Below are 26,651 nucleotides of genomic sequence, written 5' to 3'. Positions count from 1 at the left end.
TCTTTAGATTCTTTAAGAGATTTGTTTATTTCTTGAATTTTTTGATTTGTCTTTTCCTCCATTTCATGTATTTGGGTTTGTTTTTTTTTCTTCTATTTCTTTAAAGGATTTTCTCATTTCCTCTTTAAGGGTCTATATTGTCTTCATAAATTTTAAGGTCTGTCTCTTCTGCTTCATCTGCATTGGGATTTTCAGGTCTTGCTGTTGTGGAGTCTCTAGATTCTGGTGGTGTCATATTGGTCTTTCTATTGCCGAGTGTGTTCATATACTGTCATCATCCCATGCCTTCTTCGAGTGGGTGAAGGTGGGTTTTCTCCATCTAATCTATTCTTCTGGTGGCACATGTGGACCAAGACTTCAGTGTCTGCAACTCTAGATGGTCTGGCTTCTCCTGGTATTCTCCATACTCAAGCAGAGCTAGATGGGAGGAGGGGGAGCCAAGAGTTGGGTGTGGCAAGACTCATGTCCTTCCTGTCTGGACAGGTCCCCTCAATGAGAGGAACATGCCCTGGAAAATTGAGGGAGGGGGGTGATGGCCAGGAGTTGGGGGCCTGAGAAGAGCCCACACTCACTTGAAGCAGTGCCAAGAGTCTCAAATAAACTTTTTAGCACATTGTATTCCATAGAGAAATTAGTTAGCATGTAGGGATACAATAAGGATAAGGCTCATTATGCAATAGTCTCATGGAAACTGAGGTTGGTCTTTAAGAAATACAGTTGAGATTTCCAACTAACAATGTTGCCTTCCAATAGTAATCTTTGAAGTTGTAATCTGAAGTTAATTCATCTCTATAGTTTATGAAAAACCTCTGTGAATGGCAGCATTTCAGACTTCTTTGGAGTTGCTATACTACCAAGACTGCTTGTTGTTGTTCAAATTAAGGTACTAGAAACACATCTGATATCAAGTAGTGAAAATTTCAATGCTGAAGTTTACTTAGTGACTGGGTATTGTAGTGTGTAATGACTTAGACAGTCATAATTTGAAGAGGTAGGAACATGGGACTGGATTAAAAGGCGTGGGGATGCTCTCTAGTTACTGCAAGAAGAAGGATGTGGGAAGAGGCACAGCAACCTGACTTCTGGAGGTTAGTTGTGAATGATTGACTATGAGTCTGAGCAAGCAGGACATTGGCCACATATCAGAGTTGGGACTCAACAGGTGCACAGACATGAGCAATGACAGGAAACATCTGCCTTTGAGGGAGTCGGCAAATCTCTGAAAACGGAACAAGTGACAGATTTGAGTTGATGAGTGACATGGAAAATGTGTTGTGTCGGAGGTTGCTTTTGTTGCCTTAAAAACAAAACTGTTTTGGCTTTGAATTGTTTGAGCTGTTACTCAGAATAGGCAGGGAAATTGTGTCATATGCAAAGCAAACTCCAGAAGTGATTTAAATGAATGATAGTTTCAGGACTGTGGCCAGAGTATTACTGCAACTTCCTACATTTCCAGGGACAAACAAACCCATAAATGTTGTCACTGGCAGTCCTGTATTTGTGTCTGTACGTGAAAGAAAGGAAAACCAGGACTTTATTTGGATAGAACAAAGGCACGTGTGTATTGACATTTGGCAATACATATTATGTACCTCCTATACATAGCACAGGCTGCATTGTATTTTATTTGCTGTCAACAAGTGCTTTGTTGATTTACTTTAGTGCATATATGTAGTTATATTATTCAGTATCTTCACTATTCCTCATCTGTCATCATGGATGATTGAAGAAATGATGAACAGTCAAAAATAAAAAAAATCAATTATCTTACACAGTTTTAGAAACAGCTAAATGCAGTGTTACGGTTTCAGTTATTTGCAGGCATTGTCTTACATCATTGTGTAAATCCAGGACCCTGCATGGGTCTAGTGCTCAATATAAACAAATATCTATGTTACACTTCTATACTGCTGAGTCCAACACACAAATTCAGACTGTACTCAGTATCCAACTGCCCACTGAGATCTCACTGACCCAAGAAACACTGAAATATAGTGTGTTTCATGTTAAGGCTTTTTAAATTTTAGTTAACATAAAGTTGAAAAGATACCCATGCGGGCTTGTTTATTTCCTGGAACAGAGCATACAGTGATGACCAAATTCATTAAATGGGTTTTGCCTTTATCCCTTCCTAAAGAAAACTGTGCTTATACACACCATCCCCACACAGCCTTCTGGGAGATTTTTGAAGATCAAAGCTAAGTTGTCCCACACACGACCCTAGTGTCAAGAGACTGACAATAAGATGCATTTTATGTCTTTGCTCACCAAGGATTTACTGAAGACTTTCTATGTAAGATGACACACCAGCCACTATAAAGGAAAAAATAAAATGCCTGTGTGGCTTACACTCCATGAGGAAGATAAGCAAAATGGTAGATACGCTGGAGTTATTTATATGTAATTATATGTAATAATGGCATATGAAAAAATGTGGCCAATAATTTCATAACCTAATCTTTTGTACTCCGAGTATATTGGCTCGATATATGATATGCTGTTGCATATCCTCACTAAGCCATGGTTAAATCATTTCCAGCCTGAAAATATGATTCCTATGATGGAAATGCAAAACATTCACTATGTTTTTACTGTGATTGTTACACTGATAAGTCCAGAAACTCAAAATTTATAAGAATACATGATGCTGGGCTGGAGGGATAGCTCAGCTGTTAAAGGCTAGGCTCACAACCAAAAATATAAGAATACATGATGCTGAGACACACAAAGAAAAAATATGAGATGCTTTCATAATCTTAAGAAAAAATCAGTAATTTATTAATATGCTTATCATCATAACAGTAGTACAAAATTTGTAAGCGTTTAAAATTTTACAACTGAAAATCCTGTGCAATACTGTCTGGAATTAAAATACCTCAGAGATGTGAACCATATGACTAGTTGTAATCCGAGCCAAAGATGTAAAGGATCTGGTCCATCCATGTCCAACTCTTTCCTCTAAGATAAAATAGTCACACATTGAAGGTTTGCTTTGGGTTGGGTTTCAGATGGGGCTGTACTATGTAGACCAGGCTAGTTACAAATTCCCAGTCCTCCTTCCCCTGTCCTCCAAGTGCTATGGTTACAAATGGACACCACCACACCCTGAGCTTGAAATGTCACAAAATTAAAAGAAAAGCAAACAAATTATGCAGGGCCACAGGCTTATTCACAATCACACAGAAGATGAACAATCCCTGGGGAGAAGCAAGACCGAGATCAAAGAGGATGTATGTAGCTCCAAAGAAACAGGTGCTCTTAATGGAGACAAAATTCTTTCAGGTCAGCAAATGTCTCCTGAAATGAAGCTAACCTCTGCAGAGTTCAACACTTAAAGGCCCGCCAGAGCATATGCCATACTGGGTTGTTCTTGCTTTAACGTACATTGTATTACACCTTTAAAAAAAGATAATGGCTATTGTTAAGTAAACCAGAATGCAGAGTTCTTCCTCCTAGTTGGTGATCATAGGTGGCAGCATGCCTGCCCTAGCTCCTCCTTCCAGGCACTACTTACTCTAAGCATCTCATGACCCATTCTCAACAGGCAGTGGCTGCAGCCTCGGCGGCATCCAGAGACTTCAGTGGCATAGGAGGGTTAGGAGAACTGCTGGAGAGTTCTTCAGAAGCTTCCAAGTTAAGCTCCAAGAGTGCCAAGGAGTGGAGGAACCGGAGAAAGAAAAGGAGACAGAGGGAGCACTTGGAGGGAAACCACAGAACCGAAGGGGACAGGTTTCCCAAGTCAGAATCCGAAGACAGTGTCAAGCGAAGAAGCTTCCTGTTCTCTCTGGATGGGAACCGGCTGACTGGAGACAAGAAGCTGTGCTCTCCGCATCAGGTACCGAGGTCTGAGAAGCAGTCTGCAAATCGCTGCATGGGTTTTGATAGATCTTTCTGGGGTTTCCCAGAGTAGCAGGGTGCTGGTGTCACCCAGTTATGTAAATTTATATCACGGTTGTTTTAGAAAGGGATTTTTGAAACGTTAAGTCAGGCAAAACTTAAATATAATTGTCTTTAACATTTCACAGTTTTAATGACACATTTGCTGCTTTTTGGTTTTTTGTTTTGTGTTTTCGGTACAACCTGTTTCTCAGACATTTCATTGGGGTTATAATGGAAGCTTCTGCTTGGTTTCCTCATTTTAAGAACTGATAAACCAGGCTTCTTTATGAAGAAACTGCTTTGATTTTAGGAGGCTATATTTTAACATATAACATATGCATATGCATACATGTATATGTTCTGGAAAGGAATGTCTGCTGATTTGCCTGTTTTGTGTAGTGTGAAAATTCTACTTATAAGTCTTCATTATCATGGCATGGTACATACGAGAAAATAATTACAATCTAACTGCTCTTGAGAGACAACATTGAAGTCAGTTAATTATGGCAGTGGATTAAGGCCAATTATGCAATTCACAACACCAGTGCCAGCATTATTTTTTAGGCCAGAAACAATAAAATAGTTTCTACTTTTTTAACTTAAATAAGGTCTATTTACAACAAACAGTAACAGTACTCGAAACCACAATAAGCACCATTGTGCTTTGAGACATATTCTATTTGACCATCATATCCTATAAATTACAAACTCTACAGATAATATTAAATTTACTTGAAAATTATATCCTAATGTCAGTGCAAAACAATTTAAAGCAAAAACAAACAAAAAACTGTAAATCAACCAGAGTATGACATCCTTTAATTAAATAAAAACACTTTAATGAGATTAAGTGCGACGATCATAAAATTTTAACAAAAAGAGTGGCAACCACAAACTGAGTTCAGTACAGCACTCAGTTATTTTCTTGTTTTGATTTTGTTTACTTTTAGACAGGGTTTCATTGTATAACCTAAACTATCCTTGAGCTCACAACTTTAGACTTGAATTCACTGTGTTAAAGAACTATGTATTACATAAGAACCCTATGTAACCAAGGAAAAGTTGAAATTGATGACTTCTAATGAGAGAAACTAAAAAAAAGTAGTTGAGTAGTTTTGATCGTTTATGATGCACATGCATATTGTTGATGTTTGCATGACAATTGCCTGTCTTTAGAAAATGGGATTATTGGGAGAGCTCTTGGACCCCAGACCGACAGCTGGGAGGCCAGCATGGGACTGATCCAGACCCCCTGAATGTGAGAGTCAATGTGGAGGCCTGGGCTACCTATGGGGTCCTGAGCAGTGGATCAGTGTTTATCCCTCGAATACTAACAGACATCGTGTGTCCATAACACAAAGAGGGTTGCTCTCTCTGCCTGGATTCTTAGGGAAGTGCCTGGACTCTACCCTAAATGAAATGATAGACTCTAGATATCCCCTATGCGGAAGGAATTGGCAATAGGGTGGGAGGATGGGGTGGATGGTGGGGATAGGGTGGGAGGATGGGGTGGATGGTGGGGGTGGGGTGTGGGAGGAGGGGAGGGAGAGGGAACTGGGATTGACATGTAAAACAAGCTAAAAAAAAAAGAAAAAGAAAAGAAAAGGGGATTATTTCCCTTCTTGTCTAAAATTTAGTTCCATTAAGTAACAGGTATTTACTAAGCATTGTTTTGGTTTCTTTTCCAGTAGCTGTGATAAAAACTCTAACAAAAGTAATATAAGTGAGAATGGCTTTATTCTGGCTTATGGCTCCAGTTTATAGTCTGGGACCCAGCTTGATGAGGAAGATTACCATACACAGGATAGGGATGATGTATGTTATTTTATTAGGGAGAAATCACTTATGTGAGAAGCCAAGAACTGAGGTCAGAGCTCTGCTGGTCTCCGACCTCAACTGGAACCCCAAGAGAGAAAGTGACCCCTCCTTCCTTGCCCTTTATCTCTGCCTTCCCCCACATAACTGTGACCACGCCCAAATGGACATGGTCAGTGCTGCAATATGTGAGATCTCTCCCTACAATTCCCCTTCTAGTCTAAAGAAAAGATTTAGACTAGAAACAAAACTAAATTGTCTCAAACATATATAAAGCATATATACATAGAAAATGATAAACAAATTATAATCTACCTATATCCTATCCTAAGCATATCTAGCCCATCTAAACACTAAGCTTATCTGAAAGAGATGCACAAGTCTAAGTCTAAACACCTCCTTCTAATCCCAACCCTGAAATAATTGAAAATTAACCCTAACAAGTGTAAATTATCCTATAATATCAACAGCAGGGAAAGGGGGCATAGTATTCTCAAAATTACTTCCTGCTGAAATGGGATGATGATAACCTCTTAGCAACCTGTAGGAAGAAAATGTTAGTGTAGTGAAAGTCTCAAGTGGACTAGTTACAACACTTGTACTCAGTCTCTGTTTGGCGGGAGATGCTTGATTGAAGTTCTTGGCTGAAGTTCTAATGTTGATTGAAGCTCTTGTCTGAGGTTATGGCCAGAGTGTCTAAGGTGCACCATATCAGTTAATTAGTCTGGAACATGTAGAACGATGTAGTCCCAAACAGGTTACAGGGTGATAGTTGTCAGTTCAGATGCATCAAGTCAGATCTGGTGGAATCGATGAAGTGTGGCCCCATTTTCTTTCTGAAGTGTTTGAAGATTGCTGTTAGGAAATTTTTTGTTCTCTGTGGAAATCTCAAATGTTAATGTCAACAAGGAAATTTCAACATTATATGTATGCATACCAGGAAAGGCAACAATAAGAAAGATAGTAAATATGAGGGAAATTAGACTTTCAGAGAAAGAACCAAGATTTGTTTTCTGTCTTACATCAATTAATATAATACAGAAACTCTGAATTTTATTCTAGCAACATGCTTGGATTTAGAGAAGGAGAGCCAAATCCAACTCCAAAGTCAGCATTGGTTTAAGTGAATTGGGACCAAAAGATTATTAGAAAGTAGAAATAGATTTTATAAGGACAAAAGTTAAAAGAATTAGACATTGATACCAAATATCAGCTTCTTTTCTGTTTAATGGTTGTTTTGGCTAGCCATCCTCTCTTCTTTAGGTATCCACATGTTCAGTATCTTCTTGCTATTTGGAGATGGGTTTTCCTGTTAAGACAAGAACAAAACACTTCCCTTTCCTTTGTGAGGTCTCCATATACGTCGTGGAATAAGACTTTGTGGATGAGCTTTCATCTTTCCTCCTCCCGAGGTTTCTCCTGTTCAGATCGAATCTTGGTCAAATTTGACGAAATTCCAAACTTTTCTTTTCCTGCAGAAAAAAAGATGAAACCCATACCTCAATGTAACACATATCCTGGTTTCCAAACTGGGGTCACTACATCCTTGAAATACACCAGCTGATTTAGTTCAGAAGCTTTTTCTGTAGTCCAATATCTTTCTGTAGCTGTTTGTCCTTTCTCATTAGCATTAAGAAAGTTTAATGTTCAGCAGAAAAAAAAATAATGGAATCATGAGATTTGCAGGCAAATGGATGACACTAGAAGAAACCATCCTGAGTGAGGTAACCCAGTCACAAAAAGAGAAACATGGCATGTACTCTCTCATATATGGATTTTAGACATAGATCTGGGGAGTGCCAGCCTACAATCCTATGGCCAGAGAGTCTGGGAAACAGAAACTTCATTTAGTGGCTGATCGAAGAAGAGGCAGACTCCCTTGGTTAAGTACTGAGCTGAACTCAAGAAAGCCAGTAACAGAGAGGGAGGACTGATGATCAAAGGGATTAAGACTGGGCTGGTTTAACCCCCAGAAACAGCTGACCAGACAAAGGTTAACTCTTGAATCCCAGGCATCAGCCTGGGAATCCAGCATGGGACTGATCAAGACCCCCTGAATCTGGGTGTCAATGAGGAGGCCTAGGGAATCTATTGAGCCTTGGGTAGCAGATCAGTACCCATCCCAAGTATACACACAGACTTTGGACTCCCATAGAACAATGTGAGGCGCACTCTCACCCTGAACTCTTGGGGAAGGGTCTAGGCCCTGCCCTATATGAAATGACAGACTATGGACACCCCCATGGAGGGCCTTACCCTCCCTGGGGGAATGAGGGGATAACGGGGGGGGGGGGGGGGGTTGGGGGAAGGGCACGGGAAGAGGGGAGGGAATGGGAGAGGGACCTGGAACTGACTTGTGAAGCAACCTTGTTTCTTATCTAAATTTAAACTGGAAAATAAAAGAAAAAAATAAAAAAATTTTAAAAAATTAAAAAAAATAAATTATAATCTAAAAGAGAAAAAAAAAGAAAGTTTAATGTTAATAGAGCATTATGTAATCTGTGTTTGGGGGTCTTTGTCCCCTCTGGCTGTTTACGGAGCATTTCTTTTAAAGTGCGGATAGATCTCTTGTTTGTACTGTGGGATTCTATGGTATACCAGTTATATGTTTTATGTTATAATATTTGAAAAACTGTTCCAATTTGTTGGAGACATGCTGGAGCATTGTCAGTTTTTATTTGTGCAGGTATACCCATAATGGCCATCACCTCTAAGAGGTGTGTGATAACAGAATCAGTCTTTTCCAAGCTAAGAGCAGTAGCCTATTGGAACCCTGAAAATGTGTCTATGCTATGGCACACATATTTTAAACTTCCAACTTCTGGAAAGTGAAACACATCCATTTGCCAAATATCATTTCTGGAAATACTTTTGAGATGACCGCCTGCTGGTAATGGCATTTGATTATAGAATGAACAGGTGGGGCAGTTTCTTATTATTTCCTTGGCTGTGCCAAGTGATAGAAAAATCCTTCTTTAAGCCTTTGTTATTAACATGGTGTTTTATGAGATTCTGAAGCTTCCAGCACACTTCCTATTAATAAATGATCAGTTTCATCATTACCTTGTACTAGAGGGCCTGGTAGACCCATATGGGGTCTGATGTATAATATAAATATATATATATATGTACATATTTATAATGAGTTCTATATCTGATGGTTTCCTGTAATTGTATAAACAATGAGGTTAATTCCATATCATCAGGAATAAATTCAGTGGTCTCAATGTGTAAGACAACTCCAGCACTTGGGAGGCAGAGACAGGCAGATCCCTGTGATTTCAATGCCAGCCTGGTGATGAGGGATGTCCTTTTGTATATGTTTCTCTTATTGGTTGATGACTAAAACACCATTGGGCCAATGGCCAATGAGGCAGTAAAATAGGCGGGACTAGAAGAGGAGGAGAAGTCTGGGAAAGGTAGACAAGAGAGCCTGACAGAACAGTTGCAATGTAGTAGGCAAAGGAGTTACAGGTCCAGCATTCTCTGGTAAGCCAAGATCATGTGGAAATACATAAATTAGTAGTTATGGGTAAATAATTAAGACAGAGCTAGCCAATAGAAGCCCTAGTCATTGCCCAAGAGTATTATAATTAATGTAAGTCTCTGAGTGTTCATTTGGGGCAAGGCAGCTGTGTAACCAGGTTGGCAGGAAGAACAATCCCGAAACACTGAATCCTGAATGGTTCCACTCAGACTTACTATTGGTATTCTCACTTCAATTAACCCAATTAAGATAATCCTCTACACACATATTCAGAGGCCCATTCCCTGAAGTGATTCAAGATTCCATTAATTTGAGAATTAACACTAATCATCACAATTACCATTGATGTAACAGAAAGAGCTCTAGATGTTGAAATGCTTTAATGAAAAATTAGATTCCATTCACTGATATAATGGAATTTTATTCCAAAGGTTGATGCACTAATCATGTCAGACATGTCACATACTATGTTGGATGGTGATAGACACTGTGGGAGCAGGAGCCATGTAATTGGAAATAAAATTTTAAATTGCATGGTTTGAAGGTGACATTCTAAGATTTGGAAGGATCACGGGAAGAAACTATACCATGGGACTTCTTCCCAGGTCTGAAGGAAGGGAATTCACAAAATGTTTTATGACAATAGGCTCACAGTCCACATGGAACAATGAGGCTTGGGTGGCTGGTGCTGAGGGAACCTCAGAAAGACAATGGCAGAAGGTAGTAGAGATTTTAACACTAAAAGCAAAAGCAGTATGTACATATGAACATTTTATTTTGATAGATACATGAAAGTTGATAGCTGATGGTACAATAGATAGGTGGGCAGCTAGACTAATAGACTTCTTCAAGAGTAAAAGAATACTGATGGGTGCTGAATCTACAAATCCAACTCAAGAAGAAGGCATCAGTGCAGAACTAAGCCAGAAGCTCTTTAGAGTGTGAGCTTTGTAGGCATCAAAACATTTTCTGTTACAGAAACGAGAATGAAGGCAGCAGGACAGCAAGCATAAATGGACTTGGCATACTCTTCAAAATAATATTACTCCTGAAAATGTCAAAGCAGAGGGAATATAAGTTATAGGCACCCTTTCCTCCTTTACTGATGTGAATTTAACTGCTATTCTACATTTATTACATTACTTACTTTTATAGGCATAATACATAGTCATTGTACCACATGAAAAATAAGTTCAAGCTATATAATAGAAACTCCACTCCCTCAGGATTTTGACCCTGGTGTTTGGACACACTGGGACCATTGATTTTAAACCAGAGGCTTATAGCTATAGCCAAATATAGTTGTGGATATGTTTAAGCTCTGATGTGGCAAAGATAAGTATTTCCAACAAATATTCATTGTACATAGTCTACTAAAACTCCCTGTGTCTTCATCATCATTCTCAACCCATATTGGGTTTAAACCCTATCTGCAGGGTTGTGTCACAAAGAATCAATACTTACATTTTCCCTTTTATTATTAGAAATTAAGAAAATATCCACATGTATCTTCTAAGAACCTGGGAAAACAAAATGAAGCCAACACCTGTAATTCATGTTCTGGTAGGCATGAGGCATGGGTAACAGTCTTTTAGTTCAGCATAAAAGCTCTTTCTCCAGAGAATAGCTTGCCACAGCTGCGGGTATTCCCTTAACTCTGCTGCATCTTCAAGGGTGTTATTTTTGGTTTATTTTCTCTGAATACTATTTTCGTTATCTTCTTTTTTGGGGCTCTGTTGCCTTGAAAGCTGTGCCCACACCCATTATTATAGTTTCCAAAGAGTGAAAAGAAGTTTCAAATAAACTCAAAGATCTGGAACGCCTCTGGAAAATACCCTGACATAAAAGCATGCCAATTACAAGCATGTTCAGATATGTTACAGATGTAAAAACATGCAATACTCCCAAGCAGTGGAACACAAGCAGATTTTCACTTCCAAAGGATAGTTTTAGAGCACAGATACATTAAGATTATTACACCTAACCATCCTAGAAATCAATTTAAGACATACTAAAATAAATTGTAAGTTTATACTTCTGTGAGTATAGCGATCCACCTAGGTTTGGAATCAGAAGGTACGTGGGTTAGAAATCCAAGTTACTGAATCACATCTGCTTTTCTTCATCATGTTTGTGTGGGGGTGCGTGTCTATAGCAAAACACCAGAGACTGGGTGTGGTTTGTACACATCTGTATTTTGATATATTATCTGGAAGCTGGAGTGTGAAAATGGCTTCACTCTGGTTTCTGAGAGAGCCTTTGTGAGTAGAAGTGCAAATGACTTTATACAGAAGAGGTAAGAGGGAACCAAACTCTGTGATATGTAACTCAGAAAACCATGAATTCATTCATGAGGACTCCATCCCTGAGCATCGCTCCATTATGGAATTATGTGTCCAACAGTTGAACATTCTCTGGTACATGTGTTTAAATGTACTGAGTCAGAATTCCAAATTTCCTGAAAATACATATTTTTTAATACACAAAGTGATTTTTTTTTTGGTTTTTCAAGACAGGGTTTCTCTGTGGCTTTGGAGGCTGTCCTGTAACTAGTTCTTGCAGACCAGGCTGACCTCGAACTCACAGAGATCCATCTGCCTCTACCTCCCAAGTACTGGGATTAAAGGTGTACGACACCCCTCCCCCCCAAAACACTCATTCTATAGCCGATATTTATCATGTATGTTGAGTGTGAGATTACGCATGTCAGCATTCTTTACTAAAATGAAGGACACAGCCTTTGAGTCTTTGGAAGAGGAATCAGTCTAACCCATGCCTACCACTGGGTCCACAAGCTTGTTTGAACTGAGTGCTGCAGAAACACAGTGCAGTTTAGGTGCACCCTAGGTCGACTGGGTCCTGTAGAGCGTTTACCCAAGAAAAGACACATTGCAGAATGAAAAGAACCTTTCCAGAACTTCCAAAGGACAAGGGTCATCTGGGAAAAGTCATAAAAATAAAGCTAAAAGTGGGGCCTGCGACAATCAGTCTTAGCTAATTAGGCAAACAAATTTTAAAAAATCTGAATATGATTTTCCTGTGTTTTCTCCACTAAGATTATGTTTGTTTTTATGCTGGAGAAGAACAAGAAAGTACAAACTAGTTGCTGCCAGCGTGTGTTTAACATATTGATATATGCATATATTAGTCTTTTCTGTTTGGATTTGATTTGATCTTGAGAAAGAGTCGTGTTGTGTAACACAGACGGACCTAAAATTGTACATCCTCCTGCTTCTGCTTCTCCAAGTGCTAGTACAATAAGTGTGTGCTTCCATGGTCCACACCTGTCTACATGGTGCATGCATGTGCAATGTGTGTATGTGTGTATGTGTGTGTACATGCCCACACGCGCATGCGCATGTGTGTGTGTGTGTGTGTGTGTGTGTGTGTGTGTGTGTAATTACAGTGGTTAGGAAGAGAGGAGAGGCAGGGAACAGGGGATAAGAGCAAGAAAGAAAGCAAAAAGAAATACCATTATTAATGATGAAGGGAGCAAACAACATTTCATTGCCTGACCAGGGGTATTTTTAAAAAGTATCACCACAGTAAAGTCAACTCCGGGCTACTCAATGCAGTTTAAAATCCATTCAGAGAGTTAAGGAAGGATCTAAGTTACATCCTCTTTTCTGCTATTACAGAACAGCTTACTAGTTTATTTCTAAATGTACATGATAAACATTGTTATGGGCTGGGGATGTAGCCCAGTGGTATATGCTTGCTTCACCAATATTGAGCGAGGCAGGGGGTATATTGCCCAGCACAATGAGGAAAAAATAATTAAGAATATTGATAATATCATTTTCATTTATCTAGCTCTCATGGACTTAATTAATATGTCACACAAGAATCATCTTTGTTTCAGTCATTATTACATACATTGGATCTTTAAGCTGGTGATACATTTGTAGTAGGCAAAGTACCCCAGAGAGCATTGAAATCTTCTTACATTTGCTGTGACATGCAGACCTTCAGATCAAGTGAATAACTTTTTGGTCATCCTGTTGGAAGTTGTTAAAAACTGTGGATAACAAGTTTTGTGACATGACTCTAATGTGGATAGAGACAAGTCTAGAGACCTTCCTGGTTAGAATCCGGAAGACAATAAAGGCACAATGAAATCTTTTTTAGTACTGTGGCTGATTGGATATAAGTACATTTAGAAATTGGTATAAATGTTTAAAATCTGTCACTTGAGCCAGTTTCCCCCAATCCCCGCCCCAAGCTGCATGCCCTTCAGATCCCAGCACTGAGAAGTGGAAGCCGCCTCCTACTTGTATCTTCCCATTTCACTTGTGATGTGATAGCACACTCCATCTCACAGTGCTAGAGTGAAGCTCGATGAAACACCCAGGATCAACTGTGGATCAGGAGTCTTAGAGTGCCATGCTTTATAATTAAATGTACACTGACATTCACACTATGGTTTTCTATACAAAAAGGAAAGTCGTGTGTTCCCTAGGAATTCCATTGCCTGTATTTAAGAACAAACTGACACAAAACTAAAAATAAGTTGTTTCTGCAGTCTTGAGATTCTTATTAAACAATTGTGTTCTACCCTGCCCCCTGTGCCCTATCTCTTCCTTCCTTGCTTTCTCCTCAGTCTCTCTTGAGTATCCGTGGCTCCCTGTTTTCCCCAAGACGAAATAGCAAAACGAGCATTTTCAGCTTCAGAGGCCGGGCGAAGGACGTGGGGTCTGAAAATGACTTTGCGGATGATGAGCACAGCACCTTTGAAGATAGCGAGAGCAGGAGAGACTCGCTGTTTGTGCCTCACAGACCTGGAGAGCGACGCAACAGTAACGTTAGTCAGGCCAGTATGTCATCCAGGATGGTGCCAGGGCTTCCAGCAAATGGGAAGATGCACAGCACTGTGGATTGCAATGGTGTGGTTTCCTTGGTGGGTGGATCATCAGCTCTTACGTCACCTACTGGACAACTTCCGCCAGAGGTGATAATACATAAACCAGCTACTACTGACACTTTACTTCAATTTGAAAACAAAATTCCAGGCCTGAGCAGCTGTGCCTGCTCTTTGACCCTACTTCCTCCAAATGAAAGTGCTTAAAAGTAATACATGAGTAAGAGAATGAAAACAAAACAAACAAACAAAAAACCCCACTTGACTTGTGTGGAACTCTTAGCTTTTCAGGTTAAAAGCACTCAGAATTTAGAGTCTGAGGTAAAACACAAACCTGCAACTTCAGTAGATTTACCACAAATACAAAATAATTAGCACTTTCTCAATCAAATCTTGATTACCAACATTTCCCTTAAATTATATAATCATCTATCAGCTCATAACCTGAAATTTTTGTCTTCTCAAAATTAAATATTGTAATAACTGATGTGTTAACAATCGACAGCTTTATACAACTGTCAATATTATAGTGCTATTTGAAAAAATCATCCCAAAACAAAATTGTTGATTACAGAAAGGCATATGGAAATAAAGAAATCTCAGGAAAGCACACACATTTCATTGTACATCTGTGTTTGTGCATGGATAATAAATGGCCCATATATGTCAGTTTGTCAATGTAGCCTCAAAGAAAATAAACCAGCCTTGAGACTATATAATAATATTTAGTTTTGTGGGAAGGCTCACTTATTCCTCACTGCTATAAGTTGAAAAATAATTTGTATTTGAATGAAAAGAAATTGTAGCATGCTTATAAAATTATTTCCCCCAAAACATTGTCATGTTAAAATGCTTGTGTAAAACAATTGCTTTATACAATTGCATCCAGCCAGTGAATGCTTGTCAGAGGATCTGTGGTCTTTTAAAATGTGTTTATAATAATCTATTCAATATCTTATTATTACTTGAGATTGCTACCTAAAAACCTTGCATGAAGCATGATTTTCCAGAGAGATGCTATATATTCTCATGCTATCCTTGGAGAAGGGTGGTTTGAGCCATCAGTATTTGGTTTGCAGGGCACCACCACTGAAACGGAAGTCAGGAAGAGAAGGCTAAGTTCTTACCAGATTTCAATGGAAATGCTGGAAGACTCCTCCGGAAGACAGAGAGCCATGAGCATAGCCAGCATCCTGACCAACACCATGGAGGGTGAGATGCAGGCGTCTCACTTTACTGCTCTGAACACCCCTTCTTTCTGCAGACCCCTTACCGGCTTCCCACATCTAGAATTGTCTCACAGATATAATTATGTGAAAGGATACACCTTTCATATTTGTTATAAAAATGAGTATTGACCTATTTCTCTTTCACTTAGATCCTTACCTTGCCTGTATAGTGGAATTTCCCAACTTGATATCATGTCGTGGAAGACTTATTCTAATGTTACATTACCCAACAGAATAAGCCCTTCTCCATTCAGTTTGTATGTGTCAGTGATGTTAGGGTTAGAGAAGGATAGCAATGAATTGGACAAAACTAAGACTATTTTTCATTCAAGCAAGGTCCCCCAAAATGTGCTTCCTTTGTCCTCCATATTCACAATTATAAAATTTCTCTAAAGTACACTTGACACAATTGTTTCGTGATTTTATTCACTGTTTAACATCTCTATAAAATTTCTTTTAGCAGTTCTATTTGATAGTGATATTATTGTCTTTTTGTTCAATTATTTCTTATTTTGAAATAGAATATCAAATTTAGGTACTTTTTGTATTTCAAAAGAGAAAGCAAGTCAATATCGTATGCTATTTAATGAATATTTATGGAAATATATAATAAGACTGTTTTCTATATAGTCTATTAATCCCAGTAACACAAACTTGTATGCCTAAGAGTAAGCATCAGTTTTACCATGTCATTTACTATGTACAAGAATTAGTTTTTACTGTTATTTACTACTTTTCTTCTTTATTACCCACCAGAACTTGAAGAATCTAGACAAAAGTGTCCACCATGCTGGTATAGATTTGCCAATGTGTTTTTGATCTGGGACTGCTGTGATGCATGGCTAAAAGTGAAGCATCTTGTGAATTTAATCGTGATGGATCCATTTGTTGATCTTGCCATAACAATTTGCATTGTATTAAATACCCTATTTATGGCCATGGAGCACTATCCCATGACTGAGCAGTTCAGCAGTGTGTTGACTGTGGGAAACCTGGTAAGTGCTGTAGGAGATGAAGCAGTGGAGCAGAGAAAAATACTACCCTTGATGTACCAATCTGAAATTTTATCTTCTTTCTTCATAATAAGAGATATCTAAAAGACTATTACAACACACCTCAGATAGGATCTGAATTTCAGCTCATGTTGAGGCCTATTATGTAGATCAGTAACCATGGTGTCCTAGAGTTGTAAACTCCTCGCACTTTAGAGACTTACATATGATCAATGAAGGGCCAGAGGAAACATAAGATCCACAAGGTTTGAACTTACCTAGTCTTTACAGAAACCATAGCCATTGAATCAATTTCCATTTTAAAAGGCACACAAGTTTTGAAGTGCATCACTTAATAATAAATAGCTTCAGTGGTAATTGTCCAATAGAGAAAATAGTTGCTAAAATACTTATGTAGGACTCTCAGTGTGTGAAGGTAACTAACTAATCATAGGGAAGATTGTACTTAGAGATATTTTTGAACAAATAGCCTTTCATGCTTTTATGACTTTAAAACTGGCATCAGCTAACCAGTTCTTCCTGGAATATGCCTAGAATTTGGTTGTGACAACATTGACTCATCTATTTCAAGATGACTCATGGTATCCAAAATCATTTTGACAACCTGTAACACATATTTAACATCATCCCCAGGCCCGTGACCAGCAAGTAACTCAGTATAGAGCTCATTGCCAGTTATAAAGTGCTTATAAATATTTTTGCAATGTAATCATCAGCAGGCAAATACCTGGCTGCTTTTTCTTCCTGTGAAGACTGCTGAGGCCTTGCAAGGCTCCCAGGATGGGCCTGAAGGGGCTAGTGAGGGAATTAAGAAAATACAGACACAGAGACACAAATTAGCGGGGATTAGATAGGGTAGGCTCTCTGCTAAAGAAACGCCAGTCTCTGGAATCTCAGTATGCTTATTATAGAGAGTTGAATAGAAAGTTGGGGTAATTCCATATAGTGCAACAAGGACTCAGGGTTATTACATACAGATAAACAGGAAGACAGGAGTAGTATATACAGCTGAATCAAGATGGCAGATTTAGTGGATGCGTACATTATCAACAACCACACATGGAGCAGAGGAAGGCTTTGCCTTTTGAGCCTTATTCCATGAAGAAGGTTTTGCCATTTTTTCCCCATGGGTCTGAGGCTAGGCTGGCTCATATCAACAACCCTCATGCACTCAGGGCTTCCTGGGCTTCCCAAAGAAGGCCATGAACTAAAGTCATCTAAAGACTTAAAATGTTTATATATATTTGATTTTGGTTAACTTCCTCTTTGAAACATTCAATTGTGCTCAAAATTTGGAAAACTGCTCAGAGGAGGAGAGTTGGATTATTTAAAGATTCTAGTGTTCACTGGACATCTTTTACATAGATCTACAGTGATGGTTCAAGATCTGGTTCATTAAGATCCAATACTTGGAATATGTATCTAGATGATATTACTTAGTACTCTTTTCATGCGGCTATCAATGCCTTTTGGAGGACCCACAAATCATAATCTTGAACACATCTTAGAGGCATTCTGAGCATCAAAGCACATACTCTAGCAAACCCTATGCAGTTCAGAATGCTCTAAGCCCATTTTAAGAAGGAAAACTCTAAGCACCAGGTCTACTGACCCCCAGAATACCTGAGTCCATGTATTGTGTTTCTCTGGGTCAATGACTACTCCATTCTTGTCCTAACAGTACCTAGCACAATAGTATAACTGCAGTACAGTGCACTTTGCAACATCACAACAAATCTTCTATTCTAACACAGGATTGAATAAAAATGCATTTGTGTTTTAGCCATCCTTTTCATTCAGGTGAGTTGAACTTGCCTTTGTTTCTGTGTAAAGATATAAATTCCCCGCTAAAACCATAAAATATGGACATGAATGATAATTATGCCTTCTGTAACCTTTAGGCTCCATGAGTTTCTTTTTTAACAGTTTGCACTGAGACATAAATTTGTTCTTAAATTGAATGCACCAAATATAGTACTAATTAATAACTATGTTAATGAAAGACAATAAGAGAATGTTAATGAGTATCTTTATTTTCCTCCAAAGAATTCTTAATTCCTAATGTCCGGAAATGTTTACAAAAAGCTGTGTGGGATAAGTGATTCCTTACTGTAGTTTCTGGGAAGTACTTTATTAACTGGAGTCATAAGTGGAAGTGGATGAGCTTGACTTGCTACATCCTGAAGCTGATCACATGATTCTTTCTGATCAAAGGTTACTAATTTGGGCTTTAAATTGTAGGGAACTCCAATTATGATTATTGAATGTACTCTGCAAAACAATCTTTTTTCTTGGTTTAAGACAAACAACCTATTATTCCTATCAGTTTTGCATTAGAAATACCCAGTCTTTAGGGATATAAAGTACTGCACCTCCAAAATAAGATGATCAGAAGCAGGCATGGGAGCATACACTGAAAATTCTAGGTCAGTATGGTCTACACAGTGAGATCTTGATTCAAAGGAAAAGGGGGAATGGAGAGAAGAAAGGGGAATGTGTGAAAAGGAGAAGTCCTAAGGGTATTGATCATTGGGAAGTATTGTGGAAGTGAACCCGCCAACTATATGAATCTCACCAGTTAAAAGTGAAATGCCTAACCCACAAAAATATTCCCTTCTGTTTGATTCTACTTCACTCCTACTCTTTCTTCCCTAGAGTTTGATAGTTGAGCTTACATATATTATTAGTTAAGACCTTCCTTTTACCATCACTATTGCACTTAAAGAAAGAGGAACAGAAAAGATGAAAGATGGTGCAGCTAAGATGCAGGTACTGGTCTCGGATGCAGTTCAGATATTTTCTGCATCTCTCAGCTCTAGAGTAGCTCACGGATATTACATCTCACATTATTTAGTCAAGAAAAAGGTAAATTTCATTTTGAATTCCAGTTCAAAGTTTTCATGACAGAACTGTGTTGGGAATATTACATAGACAGTCACTTTTAGTATAACCAGCCTGGTAAGGAGTGGGTGTAGCCTTTTGAAACCATTGCAGTCCTAAGTAGACATACAGGTGGAGAAATTAGTCCCGCCAGAAAGAAGGAAAAGATGTTGTGAAGACAACGGCATAAATATGCATACTGATAAGTCACCACATCCTCTTTGTGCTGTTTGACTCAGGAAAACATCCACCTTTTGCTTCAACTTTGACACCTACCATGTTGTGATACTCTTTTCTTCCTGATAATTTTCTTTATAATGCCAATTATTCCATTCCTGACACTTTCTGTGACCCCTATTACTGATTGTTGAACTCCTTACATCATTTATGGTGTTTCTCACTCAATATTTTGACATTCCACCAACTTCGGGGATGATACATTCTGCAGCATGAGCTTTATTCTGTTCTATGTGCCAAGCTGTCATAGGTCATTGGCCAAGGATTGCTTTAAGCACTGTGTGGTCACAGCTGAATGGCCATCTTTCCCACAGTTTATGAGAAGTGTTATGAGCCTCACATCAGTCTGTGCTACCTTTAACAGTCCCTTCTAGCTCCAGGAACAGAGCTGCTAGGACTTAGCTTTTCCTTTATTTCCCATATCTACTTGATAAGAAAATCCATTATTTCTCCTTTCAGGCTATTTATCTTTTACTCTTAAAACCTTTAAAATATTTCTAGTACTAATGTGTTGTTTCCTGTACAATCACCCTCAGCCACATCACAAAAGTCTTGTCACAACACCACACACATGCCACACAGTGGCTTATTTAAATATTTCTCTGTTCATTGTTTAATGCATCCACATCTAGAGTGTTCTCATTTCTCAGTTCATAGTCTTCCAAGTTCCACTCTCTCCTCTCCTTCCTAACATGGCATTTGGCCCATATTAAACAACTCTAACTTATTCCTTAATGAACTTCCTTACTCTCGAAGCTGTGGTTTTTCCATCTGTTGTGAGTTTCTCAGTGGCAGGCCCTGGATCACATCTTGTTTTATGTCTCCTTCTGTGGATACATTGGAGTTCCTCAATAAACAAATGGTTTGTCGTTCCTACTCCCAAAGAGGCTGCTTCAGGCATCAGGCTTTGGAAAATAAATGACACATGTTTTAAAACCAATAGAGAGCATGGCCTTGACTTTAACTGTCAATGTCGATGAATAGTATAGTCTCTGAAAAGTACAATGCTCTGAGCCTTGTTTTTTATTATTATTATTGAAATGGGTGTAATGATACCCATCTCTGAGGTTTTGGGGCAGGTCAAATGAGGCAATGTGAAAGAATCTAGCATTGTGCCTAACATCTTGCGTGTACTCATAGAACAGCTTCCTTCCTCTCACATGTATGCCATTAACCCCTTGAACTTTTCATTGAAGATTTGGTGGAAAATTTTTCTGCTCCAAGCCCTGATGTTTTTCCCAGGATATTGGGAAGCTGGGGAAATTGAACAAGTGAGGAATATTTGGGAAACTTTCCAGATTATGAAGGAAATTGACATTTTATGGACTATGGACTTCCAGTGTTGAAGCTGTTGCATGTGTAAGCATAGGACGATACAAATTGGGTAATGGGATAGTCAAGGGACAAAGCACAAGTTGATGGCTTCAAGTCTGAGTCTTAATACAAGACTATAGATGGTTATATTTTGTTGGGAGTTTAGTAAAGTTCACTCATTAAAATAAATGATAATTTTCAATATACTAGTCTATTGTTGCTCAAATAATTATGTAGAGACCTGTATATGAAGCCATAAAAGTGTAGGCTGAATTAAGAACAAAAAAATAGAAAGAGGTTACAGAACCTTCTGTTTTGACTTTGATCAGGGAGTCCACTTTTTTTGCAGTCTGTTTCTACAGTGCATAAACATTACATCACTTCCCTAATGATTGGGTTAATTCAATTTGTGTATCTGGAGACCTAAAATCCTCTGCCGAGTCTCTTTCTTCATATTTTCACAGGAGGTTCTTTTCTTTTTTTCCCCCCAGTCATTTTAAAATTCAAGCTCCAAGTATAGGAATCTTAGAAACCAGTTAGTCTGTGCATTGTGTTGTTAGAGAATCTCTTCCTTACCAGTTTACCTGACTAAAACCACAGGACAAAACAATAGCATTAGCATTATTTTGTTGATCTTCACTGGAAAAATTAAGGGGAGATGCCTGTGTATCATGAATAATAAAACCCCAGAGACAGATATGGGGGTCAAGCTGAAGGTCAGAGAAGCAAAGCAGCCAGCCACTAGAGAGTTCTCACCTCTACCAATGCTCAGACCAAAGGAGCGATTCACTCAACCTCATATTACATCTGTAGACTCCATTGCTCTCCACCAAGCCTCAGAATCCTTGACTGCTTCTGAGACTGCACGGAGTCTATATACTGTATACTATATACTATATACTATATGCTATATGCTATATACTATATGCTATGTACTGTATGCTCTCTAGTGCTGGGATTAAAGGCGTGAGCTCTTTTAGACTGACTCACTCTTTGTATAGCCTGGGTGGCTTTGAACTCACAGAGAGCCATCTGCCTCTGTATCCTGCATCCTGGGATTAAAGGTGTGTGCCACCACTGTCCAGCTTCTATGGAGAACTAGCATGGCTGGCTTTGTGTTCTGATTGCCAGGCAGGCTTTATTAAATCATAAACAATATATCACCACATACCTGTAATTTTGAAATGAAAATGTCTGTTCAAATATTCTTAAGGAGAACTTCCATAGTGACATTACATTTTGAATGAAAGTTTGACTTTAAGATATCCATTTGCTAGCTGCAGGAAAGCAGACCTATTAGGATTCGTTATGATTTTCTGTAAGAAGAGATATTAAGGATCATTTAGTTAAAGAGTTGCAAGCTTGTTTTAATGCATTTCTATCATCAGGGTGCCTATTTTAAATAATACCTGCTTCTGAAAGTTTTACAGAAATCAAATCTGTAGAGTTAGAACTGATTTTGAATTCACCAAGGAGTACTATTTGTTAAAAAAATTCCATGGTGAGTTATTGTATAAAATGAAAACATTATTTTCAAAATTCTACCTTGCTTACAATATATTTTACTTCTATATAAGTGAACATGTGACTAACAGCAGTTAAGCTATGTTTTTGGAATTGATATTTCCTTTTAAAATATTTGTACAATTTAAAAATGAGATGTTAGCTATCTTTATGCTTAAATGAGAGTGGGTCTGGATTCTTTTTAAAAGGTATGATGGTTTAAGATACTAATTGATTCTAGTAAATGTATTTTGACAGAGATTCTCAAGATAATGGTAACATTGACTTTACAATCATAAAATAGAGCTTTCACCTATACAGAATTTGTATAACTATTTTAAAAGATTTTCTCAAGAATAATTTCATAGCCCTTCATGCACTTATGCTTGTATTGCCTGTGGTTTCAAGTTTGAAATCGATGTTTAATGTGATCTGGGCTTTTTTGTTTCTGTTGTCAAACACACATTCTTCCCAGCCACTCACCATATTACTCTTAATTATTGATGTGTAATACAGAGGATATTCTCCTGCTTGTTCTAATTAAATCTATTAATCCATTAACTTAAATTCTGAGGCAGGCAGCCAGAGACCATTATTACAAGACAATTGTGGCAGACGCTCCTTTGTTTCAAGAGTGTTTATAAAATGTAGAAGCAAAATGCTACCACTTAAATGAAATTAGAAAATTTAAAAATAAAATGTATATGTTTACCAATTTCAAGTAATTCTTAGTGTCTTCCAATAATATGTGGATTTATTTCCCATAATACGTTTTGCAACATAACAAAAAAGTAAATGCCCTGCTTTGTAGAAGCAGAATGGACTACAATGACAATAACGCCACAGCTATTATCCAGTATGAGATTGAAAATGCTCACAGTGAAAAGTCTTAAAGTTTGTTTCCTCTAGAAATCCAGCTGATTTGTTAAATATGACAAAGCTATTTAGCACAATGCTAGCTTGTGGGGAACATGCTAAGCCGGTATTGATTTGTTGAATTTACAAGTCAGATGTTTATATTTGTTTATGATGTAATGCTCTTTGTGATTTCTCACAGCATCCATGCTCAGCACTGCTGAAGTGCCTCTCTGTTCCCCTGCAGGTGTTCACTGGGATCTTCACAGCCGAAATGGTCCTAAAAATCATCGCCATGGATCCCTATTACTATTTCCAAGAGGGCTGGAACATTTTTGATGGAATTATTGTTAGCCTGAGTTTAATGGAGCTTGGCCTGGCAAATGTGGAGGGCCTGTCCGTGCTTCGTTCCTTCAGACTGGTATCTCCCTCTTCTTCATGTCCTACCTCTCATTAGTATAGCATTTATTTTCAAATATATGTTTATATAATGATCATAGTTTGTAAAATAGCATTGCTAATTACACTGAGGCGATATCCTCAGAAAATGTACAAGTGCGGCCTCTGAAGATAATTACAATCTATAATAAAAATGATTCACAATCCAATATGTAGGAGGCATAACAAACATATGTGTTGTTCTAAATTGGTTTATATCCTGAACTTGTTTTCACTTTATATCTGTAAGGTGAGGAAAGAAAAAAGAAAAAGAAGGACAGAAAGGCAAATAAAAAATGCCAATTCATGCCAGGTTTTTAATCAAGCCCAATGCGTTTTTCACTTTTATTTATTTCTCTGTTTAAATTTCATTTTACATTCCAACCACAGTTCTTCCTTCAACTCCTCCTCCTGTCCCCTCTCTTCTTTACCCCCCAGCTCACCCTAAATTCATTCCTTCCAAAAGGTAAGGCCTTCCATGGGGAGTCAATAAAACCTGGCACATTAAGTTGAAGCAGGATCGAGCCCCTCCCCACTGCATTAAGACTGAACATAGCATCCCATCATAGATGAGCTGCTCTAAAGTATGTGGGAAGCCAGGAATCGTGGTGCATATCTCTAACTCCAACACTCAGGAGGTGGAGGCAGAAGTACTGGTTCAGAATTACCCTCGGTTGCACCGTAAATTTAAGGCCAGCCTGGGCTATGTGTGACTGTCTCCAAAGCAAGACGAAACAAAACAAATTCAACACATACAAAAATGTTTGATGCATTTGGAATTTTAAACAATGATATCATAAGTCATTTTTAACATAGCAAAAATATTTACTAAAAACACCTTTTTTGAACATTACATAAATATTTACATATACATTATATATATGTACATTTTGAATTGAACAAAGCTCTTAAAAGTCAAATTAGCTTTTTTCACATCTATTTAAAATAAAGAAAATGTAATTCATATTTTCAACATTCATTCCTTTTCAATTTCCGAGGTGACAGTTGATGGAATAACAGTGTCTATAATTAAAGTAGCAATATTTTTCAAAGGCATATCTTTCAATAAATCTGAGTTGAAAAAAATTGCACTTCATAAAGAAAAAAATGCACTTAAATGACATGACTTGATTAGTAATTCTAATATTAATCACTTTTGATTTGGATCTACATCATAATCGACTCATAAAACAATAGTCTGGCTTCCAAACGTACTAAAATTCATTTTATTTGATTACAGCTGCGAGTCTTCAAGTTGGCAAAATCCTGGCCCACGCTGAATATGCTCATTAAAATCATTGGCAATTCGGTGGGCGCACTGGGAAACCTGACCCTGGTGTTGGCCATCATCGTCTTCATTTTTGCCGTGGTCGGCATGCAGCTGTTTGGAAAGAGCTACAAGGAGTGTGTCTGCAAGATCAACGAGGATTGCAAACTCCCACGCTGGCACATGAATGACTTCTTTCACTCCTTCCTGATTGTGTTCCGAGTGCTGTGCGGAGAGTGGATAGAGACCATGTGGGACTGCATGGAGGTCGCCGGCCAGACCATGTGCCTTATTGTGTTCATGCTGGTCATGGTGATTGGCAACCTTGTGGTATGTGTGTTCTGCAGATGTTCATAAATAAGAATGAGTTTGGGCTGTAGGTAATATGGTGGCTTAGGCTAGGCAGTAAATTTTTCTCCAATTTTACTGCCAGCGACTGAGAGTCAAATCCCCCTACAAGCAGTCACTGGAGGGACATCTAATTCAATTCCCTGGGGTTGGAGCCCCTGTCTGTGACAGTGGAATAAAACTGACATCCTGTGGAGGACATGAGGGTGGGAGGGGCACTTAATGCATGTTTGGGGGTTGTAAATACTACCTTTATTTTTTTCTTGTCTAAACAAAAAAAAATGTATTTTCTTACCAAGACTAACTGTATCCTGATATTATTTTGATATGACAATCTCTTTAAACCCTACAAACACAACTATTTTATACTGAAATGGCTTTTTACATGGTCATAATTCACATCTTTTTATTTAAAGGTGTGGGTTAGACATAAATCGGGATGACAAATTTTAATGAAACAAAGAGTTATATTTTAGCTGTGGGGTACAAATTACTGTAGGGTGCAAAATATGTTCTTACCTGAAATCTCTTTATTAAAAGAAAATAACATTGTAGTTTGAATAATTACACATACATGTATATGTATGCATATATACACATATGCATATGTAAAGAGAGACAGAGACAAACCCACAGGGAGATGATAGATGATAGACAGATGATAAAGACAATGATGATAAAATACTTTTAGTCATTCCTTAAAATCTAGATGAGAATGAATAGCTGTCTTGTGTACCACTGCTGATCCTACCTAGCTCTATATATCTATGGTCACATACATGGCCCCAGTTAACCACAGTGGATAAAAGTAATAGACTTGAATGCAACAGAAAGATTTGTGGGGAGAAGGGAGATGGATAGGTGTAGAAGTGGGGTGGAGGCTGGGAGTAGTCAGTGTATGTTGTGTGCATGCATGAAATTGTCCAAGAAAAACTATTAATTTTAAAAACATAAAGGTATGCATCTCAATACTTAAATTCCTGAATCACATGCAGATATTGTAATTGTCTATGCAGTCATGCTAGGCCTTCCTTTTGAAGGGTACACTTCAAATAATACTCAAAAGAATGATAGTAGAATACATGTACTTTTTTGCTTAAATGGCAAATCAGAGAGCCCTAGGTTCTGAACAAAATATGATGTGTAGATAGGAAACCATCCCGGGGATCCTGCTTTGCATTTGTCCTCCTGCCACATGAAGAAATTCAGTAATTACACTTTAAGCTAAAAATACCCCTGTACATAATTTCCTTTTAGAGCAGATATCCTGAGTTATCCCTGTATTATCCTTAGATCACAGGTAGTCTCCACTGTGAGTCACAACAAACTCAACAAAACCAAGGAGAGGGGGAATTTTCATTATACAAGTCTGGTTAACTCTTAGAACATTTTAGAATTTTCTCTACCTTCTATACTATTTAGACACATAATTTTTAAAGAATACTTGATGGGAAGTATGCACATTTCTATATCTGCTATTACAGTTTATAGCCACCAAACAATAAATCTGTTTCTGCTACATATTGTT

The 26,651-nt window shown here is 38.1% G+C and overlaps 1 protein-coding gene across 7 annotated transcripts in view; it reads left to right on the top strand.

Annotated features, from left to right (window-relative positions):
• The window catches only part of Scn3a (sodium voltage-gated channel alpha subunit 3), a 114,842-nt gene that overhangs the window by 49,300 nt on the left and 38,891 nt on the right, over positions 1-26,651 (top strand). For 3 of the 7 annotated variants that reach the window (XM_021232918.2, XM_005065186.3, XM_040745467.1), the window contains 6 exons: positions 3,545-3,835; positions 13,782-14,129; positions 15,119-15,251; positions 16,025-16,263; positions 23,318-23,491; positions 24,749-25,105. In XM_021232918.2, the coding sequence (XP_021088577.2) occupies positions 3,545-3,835; positions 13,782-14,129; positions 15,119-15,251; positions 16,025-16,263; positions 23,318-23,491; positions 24,749-25,105 (1,542 nt within the window). Of the gene's footprint in view, positions 1-3,544; positions 3,836-13,781; positions 14,130-15,118; positions 15,252-16,024; positions 16,264-23,317; positions 23,492-24,748; positions 25,106-26,651 lie in introns of those variants that run through there. The other 4 variants (XM_040745469.1, XM_040745470.1, XM_040745468.1 and 1 more) reach the window with 3 other exon arrangements.

The sequence above is a fragment of the Mesocricetus auratus genome, unplaced genomic scaffold, assembly GCF_017639785.1.
Source record: "Mesocricetus auratus isolate SY011 unplaced genomic scaffold, BCM_Maur_2.0 Super-Scaffold_100004, whole genome shotgun sequence".
Lineage (NCBI taxonomy): Eukaryota > Metazoa > Chordata > Mammalia > Rodentia > Cricetidae > Mesocricetus > Mesocricetus auratus.
This window is presented reverse-complemented; position numbering and strand designations above follow the sequence as displayed.